Source organism: Equus przewalskii, chromosome 1, assembly GCF_037783145.1.
Source record: "Equus przewalskii isolate Varuska chromosome 1, EquPr2, whole genome shotgun sequence".
Lineage (NCBI taxonomy): Eukaryota > Metazoa > Chordata > Mammalia > Perissodactyla > Equidae > Equus > Equus przewalskii.
Window position 1 is genome coordinate 112,645,611 of NC_091831.1, and position 22,846 is coordinate 112,668,456.

At 43.1% G+C, this 22,846-nt stretch overlaps 1 protein-coding gene across 7 annotated transcripts in view; it reads left to right on the plus strand.

The window, feature by feature from the left end:
- Positions 1-20,123, plus strand: part of GABRA5 (gamma-aminobutyric acid type A receptor subunit alpha5) — a 72,718-nt gene extending 52,595 nt beyond the window's left edge. For all 7 annotated transcript variants that reach the window (XM_008539870.2, XM_070620806.1, XM_070620784.1 and 4 more), the window contains 4 exons: positions 10,053-10,196; positions 12,880-13,032; positions 15,710-15,921; positions 18,877-20,123. In XM_008539870.2, coding sequence (XP_008538092.1) covers positions 10,053-10,196; positions 12,880-13,032; positions 15,710-15,921; positions 18,877-19,179 — 812 coding nt within the window. In that variant the 3' untranslated portion in view covers positions 19,180-20,123. The remainder of the gene's footprint in view (positions 1-10,052; positions 10,197-12,879; positions 13,033-15,709; positions 15,922-18,876) is intronic.
- The last annotated feature ends 2,723 nt before the right edge of the window (positions 20,124-22,846 follow it).

The window sequence follows — 22,846 nt, forward strand, 5'->3', positions numbered from 1 at the left end:
GTCGTTATTTTTTCTATCGTTAGTTAAATAAGTTCAAGTCAATGTGATATATGGATTTGATGGTGATAATGGTGTGCAGGGCAGGCAACACAAAAGCAGTTCTGGTAAAGGGAAATATGTGACCTTCTAATCCTTCTTAACTAAATTATCTCATAGTCAACAACCCATCAACTGCAGTTAAATCATTTATTATATTCAAAGCTAAAATACGCATCTGATAGGATCTCTTCACTTCTACATTCAATCAAGCCAAATAAGATCAATTAGTGTATATACATATTTCTTGAGATTTTGACCTTTCATGCCAAATTTCTTTTCATCTGACTGATATTGTGAAGATGGATTTGATTTAGATGTTGATTGTTTCTTTATATTTGCTGTTAATGTCATTACTATGACATAAAAAGCAATTAGAAGGATTTTATTCATATATCATGTTTGTAAATAATTGACCAAGAGCTAGAAAACTGCAAACTTCATCTTTGCTCGCCTTCTATAGTTTCAGCTGAGAACATAATAATTTTCAGAGAAGAAATGATGTTCAATTAAGTGTTTTTCTTACTTCTCTTTCATCTTTTGGATTCACTAAAAATAGCTGCTTGGCCAAGTAGTTCACTTGTACTATGGCCATCTGAGTGTGCAGAGGCTAAATGTGATAGTATAATGGGTTTCAAATTACCCAGTCCAGCAGTCCCCTGCTATTAGGAGACAAAAGAATGCAAATAGGTGTCATTATTGTAATGAGCCACATGCTCTGGCTTCTCTAATGGAGAGCTGAATCAAGAGACATTTCTGTTATTGCTATCTCTACTCTCAAGAATTCAAACAAATGTGGAAATTGGCCTTCGCTTATAGAGGGATTTTTCCTGGTCTGTAAGGATTTCCTTAAATATAATGGCATGGCTTATATTTGGAAGCAGGTGCTTAAACAAATCAAGACTATTTAGAAAAGAAAAAAACTTTAATGTTTTTTGTTCATTTTATTTGTGGAGTGATGCGTTAAATATTAGATTAAGTCATGAGACAACATCTGGATTCATAAAAATATATACTAAATTAGACATGGGCACCTCTTTGATAGACATCCAGTGGAAAGAATTTCAGAAACTCGGGGTAAATCTCACTGTGGTAAGCTATGGGTACATTTGAACTGTGGAATTATGTCTCTCTGACTGCATTTGTCATGCCCAGCAGGTAGCCACTCAGCCTGAGTGTGCATGATCTAGAACACAGGTGTTAGAGGGCCTGATGTGCAAATGTTACAGTCTGTGAGGTCTTAGAAACACACCGAAGCTTTGTCTCTGTTGTTTCTGAGTTGAGATACATTAGTTAACCTTGATTACTATTTAATAGATACGTTGGGTGTGTTCTGCATTCTGCTAGGTGCAGTGAGAAACACAGAAGCATGAATGGTGCTCTACTCCCAAGGACTTGATGATGGACACCTTAGGTAATCAGGTTACATACACTTGTGCAGCTGAAAGCCACTTGGAATTCACAGACAGGGAAGCTCATCATGGGGATGATATTTTGAACTAAACCTGGAAGGATTTGAATAGAAAGCATACTGGAAATGAGGGCAAAGCACAAATGGTAAGGATCAATTAGTGGAGGTGGGAAAGTGACAGGATGACATTACAACCCAAACAGGAAGACCCTTAAATATGAAAGTGTAAAGTAGTAGGTAGAACGGTGATATTTGCAGAGCAAGGGGAGGGTATGCTGAAATCCCTATTATGGGGGTGAAACCAAGGGCTAAGGATTGCTGTGAAGACAAGAAGTGATGAGCGCTGAGAGCAGAGTGGTGGCCAGATGTGACAGGTAGATATATAGGATCAAAGAAGGACATGAGTCAAAGAGGGCATCATGATTTTAATACCAGGTGACTTGGGAAATACTATTTTCCATGAGGAAATTGGAAGTAATTGGGAAGAAGTGCTGGTTTGGAGTTAAGAAAACTAATCAGTTTATGAGAGGATGGGAAATTACATGGAGGGACGTCCTTTTAACACATCTAGCCTTTTGCTCTGCTTCTCGCTCCTCTCCACAGGAGGAGTACTTTTTCTGCTGGGAGGGTGACAGTCCTTTGTCTTTCTTTCCTGATTTGGTCTCAGTTAAGTCCATAGATGCAGAGGGCCTGATCTCTGACTCACTTTCACTCAGACCAGTGAGGCAGTGACCTAACATAATTTTACAAGGGCTTAACTGCGGGTAGTGATGGGCCATTTGACTAGCAAACGTCAGTCTTCCAGTGTAGCTTCATTGGTAACAGGGCAGAAATGTTATCTGTTCATCTCCATTTGCTGAGAGCTGCATTTAACCTCTCAGTTGATTCTGGGCAAGGAAAATGGTGTGACAAAGCCCCATCAATCTAATTTTTACCTGCTGAATTTAGAGCAGGGATATTCAGTGTCCAATAGGCCTTTAGAGATAATATATCTACATACATTTATCTTTCACAAAGTTTCTAATCTAGATTATGCACTCGATGTGTCGGGTGTTGGCTTGGTTTTCAGCTCAGGGGACTGAGGCTCAGGGAGGTTCAGGGACCTGCAGAAGGTCCCACGGGCAATGGGTGGTGAGGCCTTCTGAGGCTCTGCTGGCCCTCGGTTTTAGAAGAGAGGAAGGCTAAAGACACGGGTGTCAGAGAACTCAAATCCTTTACGTTTTCAAATCACCAAAATTCCAGTTATCCATTGCATCCTAATCTGCATTTCTTCTAACACCATAGGTAATGTGAACACACAGAGAACAACGGATTTCCTAACTGGTTATTGACAGTTCCTGGGTGTCCATGCAGCCTGTCAGAGAAGGCTGACCAATGGTCCTTACACACTGGGTTTGCTTTTGAACAACAATTAGAAAGTGAATTCAAGTAGAAAGATCTTTTCCTAAGACTGGATTTGGCATCAAGCAGAAATCCTTCCCAACATATGGTTATATTTCTTGTAGCTACTATTTATTAAGCAGTTACTGCATGTCAGACACATGCTAAATACTAGCCATTCATGAATACACTTTGCCCTCACAGCACCCCTAGGAGACCGGTGTTGTTTCCCCCAACCTAGAGATGGGGAAATAGAGGCTTAGAGCAAAAGATGTTATTGAAGGTCAGCGTCATGCCATCATAGTTCTCTCATAGTTAGGCAAAAACTCATCACTTCTGAAAGGCCTTGTAAATAAGAGGTTAATAGTGCCACTGACGCCTCCTATTCAGGATTTGCAATATTAGAAGAGGACAGACAGCAAGTGTCAGCTGACGGGAAGGAACCCTTTGGAAATTGGTGATGAATTCCCGAGTTGCTTGTAAGTGAAAACGTTTCAAACCTTCTTGCCAGGCTCCACTGATGTACAGTCTGAGGAGGGTGAGCATTATGTTTCCGGAGCTCTAAATCATGACAAATGGTAGCACGGCAAACCTGATTGCCTCGTTTATTGTTGTCCTAGCTAAGAGATTGAATGCCATGCTCCTGATACAAAGAGAAGAATTTAGTGCTGCTAAATGCCCATGCTGAAATGCATGAGCGGTCATTTATTCCCACCCTTAATTGGATGACAGCAGAACTCAGCAATATTGAACTGACACGCTGGAGGCCTCAGTATCTCTTGTTGCAATTATTAATGCTACTAATGTTAATGATATAAATAAGTCGTTTCATACTCACTAACAGTTTGAAAATCAAGATCATATGAATTTTTATTACACATTGCAGGTGACATTCATACATGGCTTTGTGATTTCAAGTAACTTTTATCTAGTTACAATTATTATTTGATTGGGTCCTTACTGTAAGATAAGTATTGTTACTCACTCTACCCCTAACAATGGAGAAAGAGGATTGGAGTACTTGTGCCCAGGGATCCCACAGGTAACAGAGCCAGCCTCCTCCCCAGCCAGCAATCCCTGCAGCATCTGCATGCTTCCCTGGTCAACTTGCCACTTAGCCTCAGGGCCCAAGGAGAGCCATCTCTAACTGTGTGCCATCTCCAATGCCACTGTGGAAAGTGATGCCCAGCCCTGAAGTCTGGAGAGCAGATGAAGTGGGTGTCCATGTCCTCTACAGGGCTGTCCTAACCTCCACACCCACCTCTGTGCCTCCACCACCCCACGACTTCCATCTGCAGTCTCACGTCTGCACTCGGCCTCCCTCCAGAACTCCAGAGAAGGCACGTACAGCCCCAGACCTCTGCCACTCTCCAGAACACTGCAGGTGTCCTGATGTCCTCCCTCTCCTCCATCTCACCCGCTCTTCGCCGCTTTGCTTTTCTTCCGTGAGCAGACCTGGCACTAAGTAAACAGCTCTATGAGGGAAGTTTGTTTCCTGTGCTCTGTACTCCCTTTACACATATGTGCATGTTTCCAGATGTTTCCTGACTCTCAGAACTGACCGTGGCCACTAAGACCTATTGCCCCGAGGTTTGAGCTCCTTTCTGAGCTTCAAGATTTACGTTTTCCAACCTACTTGCATCTTCCAAGGGTCGTGGGGATCCCCTTACTTCATTTGGCCAGGGTCAGACTCACAGCTCCCTATGGATTGGGAAATGGAATAGGGGGTGTTAACAGGATGTCTGCAGCCCTCCTGACTGCAAGCATGGTCATTGAGGGAGGCTAGTCTCACAGCACAGCAGCTCTCCTTGGGACAAGGCAGATGAGCTGGGAGAAGATGCAGACAGGTGCACTTGGAAGCTGCCTGAGCCAGTCTGGGGACAGCAAGAAGAAGCCAGGGGACACTGCCTCATTACCATCTACCACTTACTCCATGCTCACCCTGGCCAGAATCCAGCGGGCTGCTCTGCTCACATCTGTGTGTGAGCGCCATGGCTGTTCCATATTCAGGGTCTTGTAGCGTTTACATAATAGGAAGAAGATAGAAATCCCACTGTCATTTATGTGGAACTCAAGGAGTCATCAGAGTCTCAGCATATGCCCAGCAGTGCCTGTGACCAGACATTTACAAAGCAGCTTTCCAAGGTGGAGAGCAACCTCAGCCCCTCTGCCTTCATCACATGGGCTGCATGTCTCCCCAGTAAAGAAGGGAAATTACAACAGAATGCACTTGTGTCAGGAGAGCTCCATGCTATACTTGTGAAAAACACACTTCTGCATTACCTAAAACTTGAAAACAGAAGGTCCTATTAATTTTTAAAAAATGACAAGGTTACCACTCAACATTCCCCTGCAATATGAATATAGCATCCATGGTATCTCATCCATTGCTGTCACAGGGTCTACTCTACTTACCTCTATTTCATACCTTACTAATGTGTAGATAACTATGAGAATTATATCACTAATTCTCATGGTTTTGACCCCACCTTCACCAAGCAGCCTTTTGATAAGTTGGCCTCCCATATGGCCTTTTGCTCAGGGATGGGGTGCACTGGGTATTGGAAAAGAGTGTTGAGTATCATACATCTAGGGGAAGAACATCTAGCAAAAGATAGAAGATGATACAGCTTTATTTTAATATAGAAGACTGTTTTGTGTCCGTCTCAGCCTATTGAAAATGATACCTGAGACACTCATCTGGAGCCATACTACTCGCCATGAGCCCCCGCAGACATTTCCCCTAGGAGAGCAAGTGTTGTGGCTGGACCAACTCTTAGGGTTCTTATTATGATTGTAGGATGCACCTAAGCAACAACCATCAGGGAACTTTGAAAAAACAAGGTTTATTACTCACAAGTCTCAGAGAGTACAGGGCACACCCGGGACCACACAGTGAGGCTGCAGGTAGAGGGTAGAGAGAGAGAAGAGAAAGTGCAGACCTGGGTTCTGCCTTTATTAGAGTTGAGGGTGGGGTGCCTAGGGTTGCACAGATTCAGTCTTTATTGGCAAATTTAAAACACAATAGAGGAAATTAGTGCACGAGAAGAGAAAAGCAGGGTCACTCACGTGGTCAGTAGTCTAGGTCTCCATGGGTTTTCTAAAAGGGGAACTTCAGGGGTGGGGCACCCTGGCTCTTTATCTAGTTGTGTAGCTGGCAATGTGTTTATTTAAGATGGATATCTTTGAAATGAATGTGTCTGTAATCAAGAGCTTAATGTCTGGCACTTAGACTTCAAAGACCTACATACATGGGGAGACATGTCATATCCATGATTACAAAGAGTCAGTGCCATAAGATATCATGTCTCGCCAGTCTATAACCTGTAGATCCAATTTGATTCCAATATAAAGTCTCATCAGAGTATTTTTAAGGAAGCCTGATAAGCTGATTCTAGCATGTATATGGATGAGCAGAGGGCCAAGAACAGCAGGGCCCCCTGAAGAACAAAAGGGGGACCTCACCTTTCCAGCTGTTGTTGTCTTTTAAAATCTGTTCAATTAAGACAGGGTGGACTGAAACTTGGATAGAAAAATGCAGTGGAGCAGAGAACCCAGCAAAGAGAAAATCTGTGCCTGATGGAAACCTTATTTGGCAGAGCAGGCCCTGCAAGTGAGTGGGTGGGAAGGATGGCTTAATGATTTCCATGGCAACACAGAAAACCACGTGGAGAAAATGTGATTGGATGCTTCTGTGGGAAAATGTATACAGAAGTCAACTCCTGGTGATTAAGGCCCTGACAGAAAGATGATGCATTCCAACTTATAATGCATGTGTGATGTATCTTGACCTTGGAACAGGGAAGCCCTTTGAAATAAGACACAGAAAGATTAAAAGTTTTATAAATTTGGCTAATTAAAATTAATGTTTATCAAAAAAGAAAAAAACCCAAACCAAGTGGAATAGCCATGAACTTGAAGAAGATATTTGCAACAAATAGAACAAGAAGAATGTGTACTAGAATATATAAAGAAACATGATTCAAATGGGTAAAAAACATGAGCACATTTCACAAAGAAGACATAGGCAAAGCCAAAAAGGACTTTGTTTAATGACTCTTTTCCAGAAGGTAAGACTACAAAGCAAACAATGCAACGATTATTATAAATTTCTGAATATCAGCTTGTGGGGAGAAGGAGAGCTTTCAATGAGTCATGCATGGAGGGCCTTGAAAGTTCTGGTGTCTTCCTCTGTATTAACCTTAGTGTTTGCTGCATACATGCCAGTTTTATTATTTTTTCAACTGTTATGAATACTCTTTTGCACTTAAAGCAAGAATAAGGATAGTGATGTGCAAAGAAACTTCCACACTTTAGTAGCATTCTTGATCATTCAAGAGACCATTCTTCTGGCTTCTACCCATGGAAACCTCCAATCCAAGCACAGTTTTGCTTGTAAGACCTAACAGAATGGCTGTTCCAGGGGCTCATTCACAGTGCAGGGGGCCAGCCCCACCTGCTGGAGAGTCTCATGCTGTGTGCTTACAGATGCCTTCCCTGCCAGCACTGGCTGCAGATCTCCGCAGCTCATCCCTGTGTCCTGAGACGTCTGCAGATTTCTCACCTGGGAGGGTGCCCAGTTCTATTCAGTCTGGAGTTGGGGTTGTGATCTGCCTAGGTAGCTGGGAGGGAAGCATACCGACTTGTTTGGAAGGTGTCCAAGTGCTAGATGTGGCGTCCGTGTAGATTCCCAGGCTGGACTCTGAGCCGGTGTGCTGGTTTACCTTCAGGAGCCTCAACACAACTCCAGCAGATGAGTCTGCCGGTTCCTTAAAGCAAACTGAGTTTTGGCCTCACCGCTCTACAGAACCCGCTTGCCTTGGTGGCAGATCCTGCTTGGTCCCATGGCCTCTCCTCAGCCATCATCTGAAACTTGTGGCACAGTCCTCCGGGATAGCACATTCTCTATGCCCTCCCACCACAGTGGCCGCTGCTCGGGTGGCTCTACTGTTCCCTCCCCACCTTCTTCAACTTTGGACCCTGCAGCACTTAGGAAATCAGCCTCCACTCTCTTCTTTCCTCCACCAACACCCACTCCCCAGATGATGTCACCAACTGTGCTTCAGCTGACATCTGTATGCTGGTGACTCAAGAAGTCACATCCTCTTCCGGGACTATTCCTGTGCACTACTGACTTACATAGCCAACTGTCTGTTCAGCATCCCCAAGTAGACCCTTGGGAGGCCTCTCTACTCCGACACATCAGCACCTGAACTGCCGCTCTTTCACCAGAAGCCAGGTCCTTCCAGAATTTTTGCCATCCTAGTAAGTGCAAATGACCTGTCCAGATGTCAGCCTGGCCGTCTTCTTCCTCTCACAGCTCACACCCAATTCAATAGCCAATTGGATGAGCTTTTCCTTTAAAATGTATCCCTAATTTCTCCTCTTTTCTCCACTTCCAACCACTATCTTCTTTCACCTGGATTATTTTAATATTGCCCTAAGTAGTCTCTTGTTTTGTTTTCCCTTTCCCACCTACGTTCTATTCTCTCATCTTAGCCAGAGGGATCCTTCTAAAGCATAAATTAGAATATGTCACTTATTTGCTTAAACTCCCAGTGTCTTCTTGGCTAGCTCAGAGTAAAAATCAAAGGCCTTAAAATGGCCTTGAGGCCCTGTTTTATCTGTTTTTTTCCCTCTGCCCTCTGCCTTCTTCTCCGTCCAGCCACACTGCCCACCTGGCTTCTCCTAGGGCATTGCAGGCACGTGCCTGCCTCACGACCCTTGCACATGCAGCACCCTTTGCTGGGATGTTCTTCCTCCTAAGAGCCACATGGCCAGCTCCTGCACATCCCTTGCATCTCCTAAGTCAGGCCTTCTCAGACTACTCCATTTGCTTCATCCTCTTGCTTCATAGCTTGTATTTCTCTATTGCATTTACCACCACCTCACATATTTCATATTTTACATATGATATTTATCTCCCTCGTCCAGGAGAGACACTTCTGTCTGTTTGTTCTCCATCTACCTGTTCTAGTTTTCTATTGCTGCCATGACAAATTAGCATAAACTTAGCAGTTTAAAACAAATTTATTAACTAATCTTATTGTGGTAGTCCTTTCACTGTATGTACATATATCAAATCATTACATTATACACCTTAAATTTACACAATGTTACATGTCAATTATATGTCAATAAAGCTGGAAAAAATTTAAAAATAAAAAGACACCTTTATTATCTTATAGTTCTCTAGGTCACAACACAGGGGGTTTGCCTGATGTCTCTGCTCTGGGTCTCACAAGACCAGAATCATGGTGTTGGCAGAATTGTGTTCCTTTCTGGAGGCTCTAGGGGTGAGTCCACTTCTAGGCTCATTTAGGTTGCTGGCAGGACTCAGTTCCATGTGACTGAAGGGTTGAGGTCCCTGTTTCCTTGCTACCTGTCACCTGGATGCCATTCTCCCCTTCACTCCTTGGCTCGTGGCCCCCTTCCTCCATCTGCAAAGCCAGCAATGGCAAGTCAAGTCCTTTATTTGTGCTTCAGATATCTCTGAGCTGGGTGTCTCTACCTCCCACTGAAGAAAGTTCTCTTTTTTTAATGGCTCAAGTGATTGTACTGGGCCCACTGGGATAATCCAGGATAATCTTCTGATTTTAAGGCCCATAGCTTTAATTTCATCTGCACTGTGCCTTTTGTCATGTAAGGTAACATTCATAGGCATAACATTCACAAGTGTGACACCAGAGGGCAAAGATCCTGCCTAGGACATCCTCCCACCAGGACAGCATGGGACAGCAGGACAAGTGGCTGTTGCAAAGTGGAACCTTTATAGGAATCAATGCAGCAAGGTGCTGCTCTAAGCGCTGTACACATCATGTCATCATGGAGGTCACGTCATGATAGCAGGAGCCCTAAGAAGTAGGTGCTGTTACTACCCCATTCTACAGATGGAAGAACTGAAGCACAGAGCATAAGGGACTTGCCCAAGGCCAAAGAGCTGGGAAGCCCCAGTATTGTGGTCTCAGAGCCTGTGCGATAATGCACCCTGAAGAGAAAATACATATCAGGAAGTGCTGGGAACTGGTTTCTGAGCGTTCAGACCTTTGAAATGGGCAGGACCTGAACTGCAGTGGCCTCTGCCCTGGTCTGACAATCCTGTACACTCTTTAGGTTGTTTAAATTTGACTTTCTGATCATCTCTCTTGCTTCTTTTATAAACATCCTTGGTTGTATCAGGCTGTAAATGATTCCATGTTTATACCGCTTTCTGCCCCCCATTCAGATGCGTACCCTAATTCTGAAGTCGTCTATGTTTGGACCAATGGTACCACCAAGTCAGTGGTGGTGGCAGAAGACGGCTCCAGGCTGAACCAGTATCACCTGATAGGGCAGACAGTGGGCACCGAGAACATCAGTACCAGCACAGGTGAGACCCGGCGCACACAGGATGCCACACTCTGGGAGATGCCACACTGGAGGACCACCCTAGCACACCTCACCCTGTCCAACTGCACTCTCCTTTCCATCTGGGGCACAGCTGTTGTGCAGTGCTTGCATCAAGGAACCCTCCACGTTAGGCTCCCCTCCCTGCAGCTGCACTGGGAGGCACCAGCTGCCGGGGCCTGCAGCATTAAGGGCCATGCCGGGCATTAATCTGCGGTGCATTTGCCCCCATGTGAGCCGGCCCTGGTGACCGAAGGCCCTGCCCAGAGGCCGCATGAACCTGCTTATATAACACAGCCCTGCTGGAGCACTGAGCACACAGACATCAGTCTCTGCAGGGAAGGTAGATGGCTTCCTGCAGATACTCCCATTTACCTGCCCCTCTACCTCATGCTTTGAACATCTCAGAGAAGATTTCCCTGGGGTTAAATTTTGGAAAGCACAACCAAGCAGCATAGAAATAGCTGAGCCCTTACCAAGAAGAAAGCAAGTGCTCTCACTTCCATATGTATAGAGCTGGCCTGAGCCCCACAGGGGCAGTACCAGCCTGGCTTCACCTGGTGCAAAATGGGCAGCATGTCCAAAGAAACAAAATCCATTCCCCTTCCTCAGCCTGCAAAGTGTGTCCTCAGACACCTCCAGCCACGGGAGGTCCAGCTCTAGTGGTCACTGTCACGAGTCATGGCTGTGAGCAGGAGAGGGGACTTCATGGCTCGAGAGAGTCTCCACATGGCAGGGGAGAAAAGCATAACAGGGATGGAGTGAGCCCTGATTGCAGCATGAGTTCGAATCCCCAGAGGATACCCTCAGGGGAGCCCCTGATCAGCATCCCTCTTTGTCTGTTTTGTCAGCCCTTGGAGCTGGCAGGAAGCACGAGGACTTTCAGTACATGTCTCCCCTGCACAGGTGCTCAGTGCCTGCCAGCAGGCAGCGTACTGGACTTCCTGGGGAGAGGAGAGAGAGCCTGGCAGGACTGGGAGGATGGCGGCTTCACCTGTGGTCGCCACATTAAAGGGAAAAGAAGAGGAAATAGACCCGATTTTATGGGAACAAGTTAAAAGATGGCAATGCGGGAATTTTGGTTAAAGAATTGTGATGTTAATGAAGGGTGCTACTGTTTGGAGTTGTTTCATATAGTTCTTTAAAATTTTATAAATGAGCTTTCTTCCTCTATTTGCATTCTAGAAAGATGGTCTTTATTTTTTTTTCTTTAACATTGTCTGATATTGCTACCCTCAACTCAAAAATAAAACAAAAACAAAAGAACAGCAACAACAAAAAAGAATTAAAAGTAGGAGAGTAATTTGAAACCCTACTGCAAAGAAACAGAAAGGCAATTCTCCTCTTCAGGTGTTAGGAAAGGCAAAAGTAGATCGTTACAAAGAGCCAGTCTTTGCTACTAAATCTCTCTTACTCCCATGCTCTCTGTCCCTGTTTCTTTCTGCTGTGGTAAAGCCTGCTGGGCCCTCTCACCAGGTCTCACTTGCCTGGGGCCATGGGGAAGGTGTGTCTGCATCTACTGCTGAGAAATTTGGTCTCCTTTGACCACATGTGATGTTAGTGGTTCGTTCCATGTCTGAGGAACAGTGTGCCATGAGAAAAGTCACAGAGGGACACATCCACAGCTCGCCTTACTGCGCTCTGGGGTTCAAATCCAACAGCAAGCATCTGAGCCCTGTTATCAGTTGCAAAGGTCCCAACACTTTGCCCAAGCAGCTGGCAGACCACACCTGTATTAATAGTTGGCCCCACCTGGGGTATGTTTTAGTGGAGGCCCCAAGCCTCTGTTCACAGTTCCCTGGCCACACCATGTACTCTTTGCAATTCAGCCAAAGAACTCTTGTGCTCAGATCACCTGAACTCTGCCTCTGCTCCTCAAGGCATCCTTCTCATCTCCCCAGGGAGATGCAAATTCAGGTAGCAGTGGTGACTCTCAGTTTCACACCCCTTCCCACACCCTCCCATGGCAGCCTGCCCCAGCTCCTTACCAGTTCACCATCAGGGCAGCATCGTTCTCAGCAAAGAATGGGAGGTCCCCGCTCACCTCCCACACAGCCAGGCAGATCCAGAGAAGGCACTGGAGCATTGCCAAGGAAATGCCACCAATGTCCTTGGAGGGTGGCGGAAAGGATGAGTTGCCAGGACCTGTGGCTCCTGAAGCTGCTATTCCTCACTCTCCTCTTAGGCCTGGCAAGTGAGCAGGGAGCCTGTGGAGGAGTGGTTGTCCCCAGCTCCTTTGAGCCAACCCTGGTTGGGAAATAGGGAGAAAACCCTCCATGCACAACAGGGCTCTGTGATGTCGAGTTATATCTAGAGAGGCTAAATCCTGAAATCCTGATGGCAGTAGCAGCAAGGGGGAGGGTGGAGAGTAGCACAGATTGTGAGCAGGGATTAGGAAACACACAAATCTGATTTGACCGAGGAAAGGCATCTGCCAGCAAAGACTCTTCAGAGGCTGGGGGTCAAAAGACTTACTATAAAATGACTGTTAAGAAATCCATGCATCCTCCGTCCTCTCTGTCGCCCAAACAATACAAATAAATACTTGTCCAACAGGAAGGTGGAGAGAAGTGAGGCTCCCTGACCACCTCTGACCAAGGGGCAGGAGCCACAGGGCAGGAGTGAAGGACTTTAGGTGGCTGACTGCATTGATTTCCTATGTGCAGGTGAATATACAATCATGACGGCTCATTTCCATCTAAAGAGGAAGATCGGGTACTTCGTCATCCAGACCTACCTTCCCTGCATCATGACTGTGATCTTGTCTCAGGTGTCCTTTTGGCTGAACCGAGAATCCGTCCCAGCCAGGACAGTGTTTGGTGAGTGTCCCCAAGCCAGGCCAGGACTGGTGTTTTGTGACTGCTTCCAGCCATCCCCAAACAAAAGCCCCTGAACTCCTGGCGCTGCCTTTATTCTGTGACCCACAAAAGCAAGGGACCAATTAGTTACGAATTCAGTGTTAATGATTAGGATTTAGGATTGCTCTATGAACTAGGGCTGGGGAATAATGCATGGTCTACTTGATCATTGTTTCTGTTTTGAAAAGCCTTTCGCTGGTAGCCTTTTTTTGAAGTTTGAAATTGTCTGTCTTGTGATTTTGCTACAGTATTTTCACAGTTCTCTTAAAGAACTACTTTGTATTTTATCAGGCAGTTTCCTTTGAAATGTGCATGCAGCTTTAAAATTAAGCCCCAAGTGGTAATCGATATGTCATATGTGATATGATAGTAATAAACTGTATATATGATATCATATATATGTATATATACACATATATAAGATACATATGGATATATGATATCAAACATATATGAAAAGAATCTAGAACTACATAATTTGACTTCCCTGAGACATAAATTAAGTTTAGCTCAGGAGATACCCTGGCACAGCGCACATAGTCAGTGTTGATTCCTACTTTGAAGCTCATTTTGTCAAATTCGAGTAGCGATACTAAAGATAGTTTTGCAAGTCAGTTGTGATGATGGATGATTCTAAACTGTAAAGTGCAATTCTCTCCTCAGCTCTTACTATTGCACTTTCCCTTCCAAAGAAGGAAACTGTGGCCTGCATTTTATGTTAATGTTCCTGTAGTGTGGCCGATGCCAGAGAGCCAGAGGGTGGGGAGTTTCCAGGGAGTGGCCCAGGATTGTTCCTGTGGGACGATCTCTCTAGCTCTAACTACATCCTCAGCTTTGCTTGCCTCACTAGATTTAGCTTCAGGAATGTTTTCAGGAGGTGTGAATGTTGGCTCGCGGCCAGGCAGTCTCCCAGCTCTTTGGGGGAATATTAGTAGGCAGGCAGAGAAAAAAATTTAGTTTGGAAAATGCTGCATATTACTATCTGTTTCCTCTTGAAGATTCCCAATGCATGTCCAGGATGTTAAAGGACCCAAGAAGACACAAGAATCCTGTTCATGGTCATGCACAGAACACTTTCCCCCAGCACAATGATTAACTGGATTTCTAAGAAAAATCAAAGATACCTAGTGATTTCTCATTAAGCATTAATCTCATGCATGGTACCATGTTCAATGAATATTTATAAATACCTTTGAAAAATGACTTTGGATGAAAACTAAGCTGCTATGACCACTAGCTACATTACAGTCTTTTGGTGCTGTATGGGTTTCCTAGGGTGGGCACAACAGAGCTCAGGGGGGCCTAAACAACAGCATTAATTACTCACAGTTCTGGAGGCTACAAGTCTAAAATCAAGGTGTCAGCAGAGCTGGTTCCTTCTGAGGGCTGTGAGGGAAGAATCTGTTCCAGGTCTCTCTCCTAGCTTCTGGTGGTTCCTTGGCTTGTGGCAGCATAAATCTAATCTTCATGTGGGGTTCTCCCTGTGTGGGTCTGAGACACTAGTCATATTGGATTGGGGCCCACCCTAACGCCCTCATTTTAGCTTGATTTCTTCTGTAAAGGCTGTATTTTCAAGTAAGGTCACATTCAGAGGTTCTGAGGTTAGGACTTCAGCATATGAATTTGAAGGGTCACAATTCAACCCATACAGGTGCACTGCACTCACACCCCACACACACAGGCGCAGCCCCCTGCAGACAAAACATGGTAAGAAAGAAGGCGCAGAGTATGTGGAAGCCATGTGGGCTACAGGGTCCAGAAGACTTGGGCCGGATATAGGTTCTCACTTGCCAGCTGGTGAATTTGGGTACATTGCTAACTATATTTAAGTCTTTAAGCTCCTCACCTGTAAAATGGGGATAATGACACCATCCAGAATGTAGCTTAGATCAGAATCTGTACTTAGCCAGTGTCCTGTATGTCATCATAATCTGCCGGTCCTAGAGAAGGTCCCCTTTAAGGGATCCGGCCTTGCTGGATAGTCTCTGCAAAGTTTCCCAAAAGGCAAGGTAGATGGCCACAGGCACCTTACACAGCAGCCTCATGGGGACATTGATTCCTCTTGGAGGGAGTGAAGTGCCAAGACCCAGATTCAGACCTGGTGCTTCTATTGCACCCCGGCTCCTATAAGTCTGCAGGTTGAGAAAGTCTGTGTCACTGATTTGCTTCGAGCCCACTGCTTTGAAGGTGCACAGAAATCTTTGTGAAGCTCTTCACTAGATGCTGCCTGAATGTCATTGCCCTTTCTCAATTGGATATTGCCTCTCAACCACAAAGAAATACCATTCACTTGACACATCTGTGTTGAGTGCCAGGTGTTTGCTGGGCTTGATTCAGGGCAGTGGGGACATAGTTAGGGGATGCGTATAAATTAGACCCACATCCCTGTGCTCTTGAGTTTATATTCTAGAAGAAGGAGACAATCAACAAGATAAATAAAATAAGCATATTTTAAATGCTATGAACATGTTAAGTGTTATGAAAAGTGTAGAGAGAGGGGTCCACCGGGCTGGGAATAAAAGTGACCAGTTCCTTCTCTGTCTTTGTCTGTCATGTTCAGGGGTGTCATACTGGGGTCTGGGTGCTGGTACTGACCCCTGTTTCCATTCCCCTCTCACCCCCATCACTGACAACCCAGGGGTGACCACAGTGCTGACCATGACGACCCTCAGCATCAGTGCCCGGAACTCTCTGCCCAAAGTGGCTTATGCGACAGCCATGGACTGGTTCATAGCCGTGTGCTACGCTTTTGTGTTCTCTGCGCTGATTGAGTTTGCCACAGTCAACTATTTCACAAAGAGAGGTTGGGCCTGGGATGGCAAAAAAGCCTCGGAAGCAGCTAAGGTCAAGGTACTGACTTCATTTTCCTCCTTATTTCATTCTTCCAGATTCTCATTTCTGAGAAAATGTGCCTGATTCTATGTCCAAATATAAGGCAGGGTGTTTCTCCTCTCTCCCCCCAAAATGATCCCTTCCCTTATGTTCAAGGTCCTTACAAAGTCTTACTCATAACCACTTTATTTTGAATCACCAGCTTCATTCAAGTGAAAGGTCTGATGTCATGTGAATGTGCTTGTTTATATTCAGGCCTGTTATTTTTGCTAAAGTACCTCCTGTCTGTTCAGGGACTACTTGTCCAGTTTTGAATTGTACAGCCCATTCTTCTGCTTGCTCTTTTGCCACTTCATCATGTAGTGTCCCTTTTGCAAGGTGGCTTTAAGGTCAGGAAGAGAGGAAGTGACTTATTGGAAGCAGCACATGAACAAAACAGACCCAGTTCCATTGGCAAGATGAGCTGGCTTGTTTAAATAACTCACATGAGTTATTCTGGAAGCATTACTCTGTTCCAAGCAATTAAATTAGTGAGTATTTAGAGGGTGATTAGTGACTAAATCTAAGAAATATTTGAAGAAAAATGTTGCAAAACATTCCAAGATGAACTATGTCCTTGAGGAGATGAGAATAACATACGTGGAATAGAAAATAAAACATCACATGATAAACTGCTCATTATACCATGCATGAAACAAATAAACAAATCCTTTGCTCTGAGAGAAGAGCAGGCCAGAGTTATCAGTTTAGACTTGAAGGTAAAACTTAATTTGTCCTTTGAAAAATCAGCATGAAGGGAGTGCTATAAGGCATTACGGAAGTCTGGAGTTATATGTCCTGACCTCCTAAGCAGGGCCACAGACCAGTAATGGCAACCCAAGACACTCCATTTCCGTTGAGGGCTCTCAGCTCTGTCTCATCCATGGCCTCATGCTTGCTTTTTGCATTTAATACTGCTGTTTCCTTTCTTATGAAAAGTCAGAGGTTCTGACTTGATCTGGCCCACCTGATTCTTGCCACCTCCAAGCACCGTGACTCTGCTTCCATGCCCAAGTTCAGTCACGGAAGACCCACTTCCAAGTCCAGCTTACTCACTTGGAGAAAGGTCTAGCGGGACCCATTCTGGGCCCTCTTGAGGAGAAGGGGAGGGAGGAGAGGGTCTTGACAAGTAGAAACCTCAAGAGTGGGTGCGTTTTGAGGGGTCGGGGTGGTTGAACAGGAGTGAGCTGACTGCAGTGGACCATTGGTGGGGAGCTGGGAAAACATCTGTAGAGGCAGGGTATCCTCAGACTATGGGAGTTCTTGACAGAAGCGCCTGGGCTTGATTATGCCAACAGATGGGGCCATGAAGGATGTTTGTTGGGGGGAGGAGCAAGAATAGAGTCTGAGGAGAGGGGGCTTCCCAACACCCAGCAGTTGTGTTGTTGGGAGGTTAATCTTTGCTAAGGGACTAGGTCTTGGATGGCCATGTGATGGTAGACTGATGATAGCCAGGTCTGTAGTGGGAGAGCAGATGGGTCTCTGTTGCAGAAATTGAGGCTATCAGGCCCATGACTGTGAGTCCAGGAGGAGGGTGAAACCCTGGGCTCAATAGAGAGCCCTAAAATGTCAGATGGGCTCGTCATCATGGTCAGCTATCATGTTCACACTCAGCCCCACTGTTATTACTACTTCCCATAGATATGATATATATATATGTATATATGTATATATGTATATATATATATACATATGTGTGTGTATATATATGTACATATATATAAACTGTAGTCACCATGCTGTACATTACATCCTCAGGACTTTCTTATCTTAGAACTGGAAGTTTGTACCTTTTGACCACCTTCATCCATTTCTCTCATACCCCACCCCCCCACTTCTGGCAACCACCATTCTCTTTTCTGTATCTGTGAGTTTTGGTATTGCTTTTATTTTCAGATTCCACATATAAATGAGATCACACAGTATTTGTTTTTCTCTGTCTGACTTATTTCATTTAGCGTAATGCCTTAAGGGTCCATTCGTGTTGTCACAAATGGCAGGATTTCCTTCTTTTTATGGTTGTATAATATTCCATTATGTATATACAAACCTTATTTTCTTTACCCATTTATTTGCTGATGGACACTTAGGTTATTTCCCTGTCTTGGCTGTTGTGAATAATGCTGCAGTGAATATGGGGGTGCAGATACCTTTTTTTGATACAGTGATATATTTTCTTTATTTACTCTCTTCTGTTTTCCATATTTTATTTAATGATACTATATTTTACTTTGGTAATGGAATAGAGTTTTTTCCAACATTTTATTACACAAATTTTCAAACACATAGCAATGTTTAAAGAATTTTACAATGAAAATCTGTCTATAATTAACATTTGTTATGCTTGTGTCATCTCTATCTATGCATCTATCCATCCATCCACCCACACTCAATCCATCTGTAAATCCATCTTATTTTTTGATGCATTCAGAGTAAATTTCAGATGACAGTACATTTTCCACTAAATATTTGAGCCTGCATATAATTAACTAGAGTTCACTTTTTGTTTACTGTTTGATTCTTACAAAGCAAAATTTACATAGCACGAAATGCACAGATACTAAGGGTACATTTACTGTGTCTAATGAACATGTTCACCTGTGTAACCCAAATCCTTATCAAGATAGAAAACATCGCCAGCACTCCAGGTAGTTCACCATTGCCACTTCCCAGTCAGTTCCCATCCCTGCTTCAACAAAGTTAACAACTATTCCAAGTTTTTCCACCATAAATTACTTTGTCTGTTGGGGAGTTTTATATCTAAAACTGGCCATGTGAGGTTATAGGCTTAGAAGTCTGTGGAGGACTGCCCTTGGCCAGAGCTAAGCTGATGTTTCTCTGTCTCTCTTTTGAGAACACACCTTTAGAACCTTTAGAATTGAGCTAAAATTACCTGCAAATGGCATACCCTTACATTCTTATTATGTTTTGCAGAAAAAGGAGCGAGAACTCATACTAAATAAGTCAACAAATGCTTATACTACTGGGAAGATGACCCACGCCCCCAACATCCCAAAAGAACAGACCCCGGCAGGGACTTTGAATGCATCTTCAGTCTCAGTAAAACCTTCTGAAGAGAAGACTTCTGAAAACAAAAAGACTTACAACAGCATCAGCAAGATCGACAAAATGTCCCGAATTGTATTCCCAGTCTTGTTTGGCACCTTCAACTTAGTTTACTGGGCAACATATTTGAATAGGGAGCCAGTAATTAAAGGGGCTGCCTCTCCAAAATAGCCCACCACACTCCCACATTCCAAGAGAGCCATACTCCCAGTGGAATGGTACCGAGGAGAGGTGGAGCGTAGAGGAACTTTCCATATTTGGGCTATCTTTCAGGAAATTTTTGCATGTTTAATAATATGTACAAATAATATTGCCTTGATGTTTCTATATATAACGTTAGATGTTTCAAAGATGTAACATTGGTAAACAAAGCAAACAACTTTCTAGAAAAACAGGAGACAATGGCTCTGACACTCAGATGCTCAGTATCTTACATTGATAGTTTACAAACAAGTATATTTTTAACTGTTCCAAGTGTTACCTAACAATGTTTTTTATATTTCAAGTGTCATTTCATACAAATTTTCCCAGCAAATAAATATTTTAGGAAATGCTCCATGATTATTACTTGACCAACTCTCTCAAGAAACAAAGATCACAAAGAGCACATTTTTCATTAAGAAGGAAACTGCGCATTTATGTACAAAATTAATTGCCTTTGATAATTCTTACTGTTCTGAAATTAGAAAGTACTGCATGATCTTACATTATAAAATAGAATAGACAAACATCTATGTGGACAGATTTAATAACAGGAATATATAATATGTTAGATTAACAGACAAAATATTTGCCCAAGGAAAAATTCAACTGCTTAAAATAAACTTCTTTCCCCCCGCCCAACTCCCCCCACTAACTGAACAATGACCAAGAAAGAAAAGGAGATGTTAAAACAGAAAGTGGTGTGATGACAGTCTTGGCATTTGGCCTTTGTGTTCACTGTCTGAAACATTGACCAGCTCTCACTGCAGCCAGTATGTTGTGCTTGAGTGGCGAGAAACTGTGAGTTATTTTCCTTTTTATTTCCTTGTATGTATTTCATGATTGACTTATTGCTCTGTTAGTTTTTGTATATGAACCTTTGTTGTTCACTAAAAAATAAAAAAATGAACTGATCTTGTGGATAAAAAGTCATTTTTGAAAAAAATTTCATATATTGGTGGACTCTTTTCCAAAAGGCGACATAAAGGAAATTCATCATGAAATTGCTTGGAGAAAAACCTTTTACTTGGCAGTTCACTTCTGTTCCAATCTAATTCCCTGGAGTAGGATGTAGAGATAAGGCTGATTTCAACCACAGTAAAGGTAAATAGGTAAAACCAGAAGTTCTTTCTCATCACATACATCTTCACAGTACAGTGGGTCTCTACTTGATAGAACCCTACCTGGGGGTGTTCCCAAGGTGAGTGCTTGCTATGCACAAGGTGACTGCTCAGTCCTTGGTCCATGCCTTCCTTTTGCAGTTTGTGAACAGTGATGAAAAGTACTGCATTTGGACCATCTACTTACTGAAAGGAACACTTTCTACCTCCTCTGTGATTCACTTGAAATTATAAAAGGCGAATTATGACTCTTAGCAAATGGTATCAAAGTTAGGGCTGCCTAATTTATTACTTAATGGTACACAGTTATTTAAAACCCATCCACCTCGTGTTTGGTAGACACAGGCATAGCTATGGCCATGGACACATGCATAGGCAGATATTCGGCAGTGTCTTTCACATTGAAAAATCTTGCAAATGCCCACAGCATCCATTCAGTGAAAACTCCAAGTATTTATCCTGAGAAACCTTTTCATAAGATTCAAGGTAAGTTATCATATTTTATCAGAGTAGTGGGAGAGAGCCATAGAACTACTATGTTCTTCAAAAAGGCAGGTGCCCAATTTTTGGCATCCCCAGTTCATTAAATATGCAGAGATTCCATTGCCCCTTCTACGCCTGGTTCTAGGATCTCACAAATAGGAGGGTAAAGGTCAACAAAAAGGATGCTCTTACATCTTCACACAAGAAGAATTTCTCTATTACAAATGATGCTATATTTGTAGAATAATGTGTGTGCTTTCCATTATATCACAGCATAAAATCTGCCAAAAGAAAAGTCAAACCCAAGGCTCAATAAAAAGCTTCTGTTTTAATTTACTGTTTAGTTACATTTACCCTATATCATAATTACAGTTTAACTTTGCATTGTAGTTTGGATAAAAATATACTATAAATGAGGTCTAAATGGCTACACATACACTCACTCACTTTTAACATCTCAATCCTAATGGAGAATGATGTCTTCCATATCAGGTGAAATAGTTTTCCTGACAAGTTCCAGCCTTTGTTACAGAAAACCCTAGGAGCTCTGCTGGGTAAATTCCAGTTTAAAGTAAGCCTACTGCATTTGCATGCTGCTCAGTCTTAAATCTGATGAATATGCAGTGAAAAAGATCTCATTAGTTTTCTGCTCTCTGAATTTGTATTGTAGATATTTCAGTGTTTGTTATTTTTAACAAGGACATAATAAAGAATCACCTTGGGAAAAACGATAACAAGCCAAGGAATAAATTTTTTTGAAAATAATTATAAATTACAGTGCCCTATTTTTAGAACCAGAGTATTTAAATGTATCTCATTTGATATCACCATAAATAGAAATACAGAATATTCTAATAAGACAGCAATCAGTATTACTTCTGTATTTCTCAGGAATCTATGTGTCTATGTAGGGCAGGCTTTGGCTAAAGTTGGCCTAAACGCTTGTGTACAATAATTGGGTTCAAATGCTTCTAGAGTAACTGTCAAAGTTAAAATGGTACAGTAAACCCTCTCTACTGAAGATTGACAGGGAGGTTGTAAGTCTTCTAACCTATTTTTGAGGTTAATGCCTTAGAAATAGTGCTCTGTGTCTCTTATGGAGCAAGTTATGGGAAATAGGTACAGTAAATGAAAATCTCTATGTTATAAACAGGGATACTGAAACCCAAAGAGGTTAATCCATTGGCTCAAATCATATCATGCGTTAGGAGAAAATGCAGGCCTAGATTTCAGTTCTCATAGTTTCTAACTCTGGGTTCACAACAACATGCAACTACTTCCAGGTGGAAGTTGATTTAGAACGAAAATGTAACCTAAAATGGAAAATCTTGCTTCAAGCCCTGGTTGAATGATTATCTATTAAGAATGCCCTAGAGAATGTTTTTGCACTGAAAACACGACCTTTAAGTCTGTTCCTTCTTATATAAAAATTCTGTGCTTCTGTGATTTTAGAAACTCCTCTTGATACAATGGACCTGTCAGGTAGCACCCTCCATCACCCATCCCCATCTGAAAGAGAGAGAGGGAGAGAAGAAGAGAGGGAGAATGCAGGGAGGTAAAATGTAGGGAGGGGAGAGAGAGAAGCACTGATTGACTAGAGCCCAGTGTCTTGATGTGATTGCTCCTTCCAAAGCACCAATGTAAATAATGACGGTTACTGTGTTGGGTGGGGCCTACCTCAAGGGGAAAGCAGAACTACAGTGATGACATCCAATCTTCAATCAACATTAGCCTCGATTGTGAGAACTAGCTTCACATCAAAAAGAACTATTTCTTTTTGAAAATTGGAAATGCCATAGTTCTCTCACTGAAAACAGTATTTTAAATATTTAAGAATTAGTCTTAATGTCGTTTTTACAATTCTAGCACATCTGGAACAATCAATGTCATGAGCAAACATGGTGAGTATTTGAATATGAATTGCTCTGATCATTTCAATTACTTGCCAGGTTTGCAGTGATATAAGGTAGTGCTTTTCAAGTGTACTAAAAGGTTCATTTCATCAATGATTTGCATGATTATCTGTTTCTCAC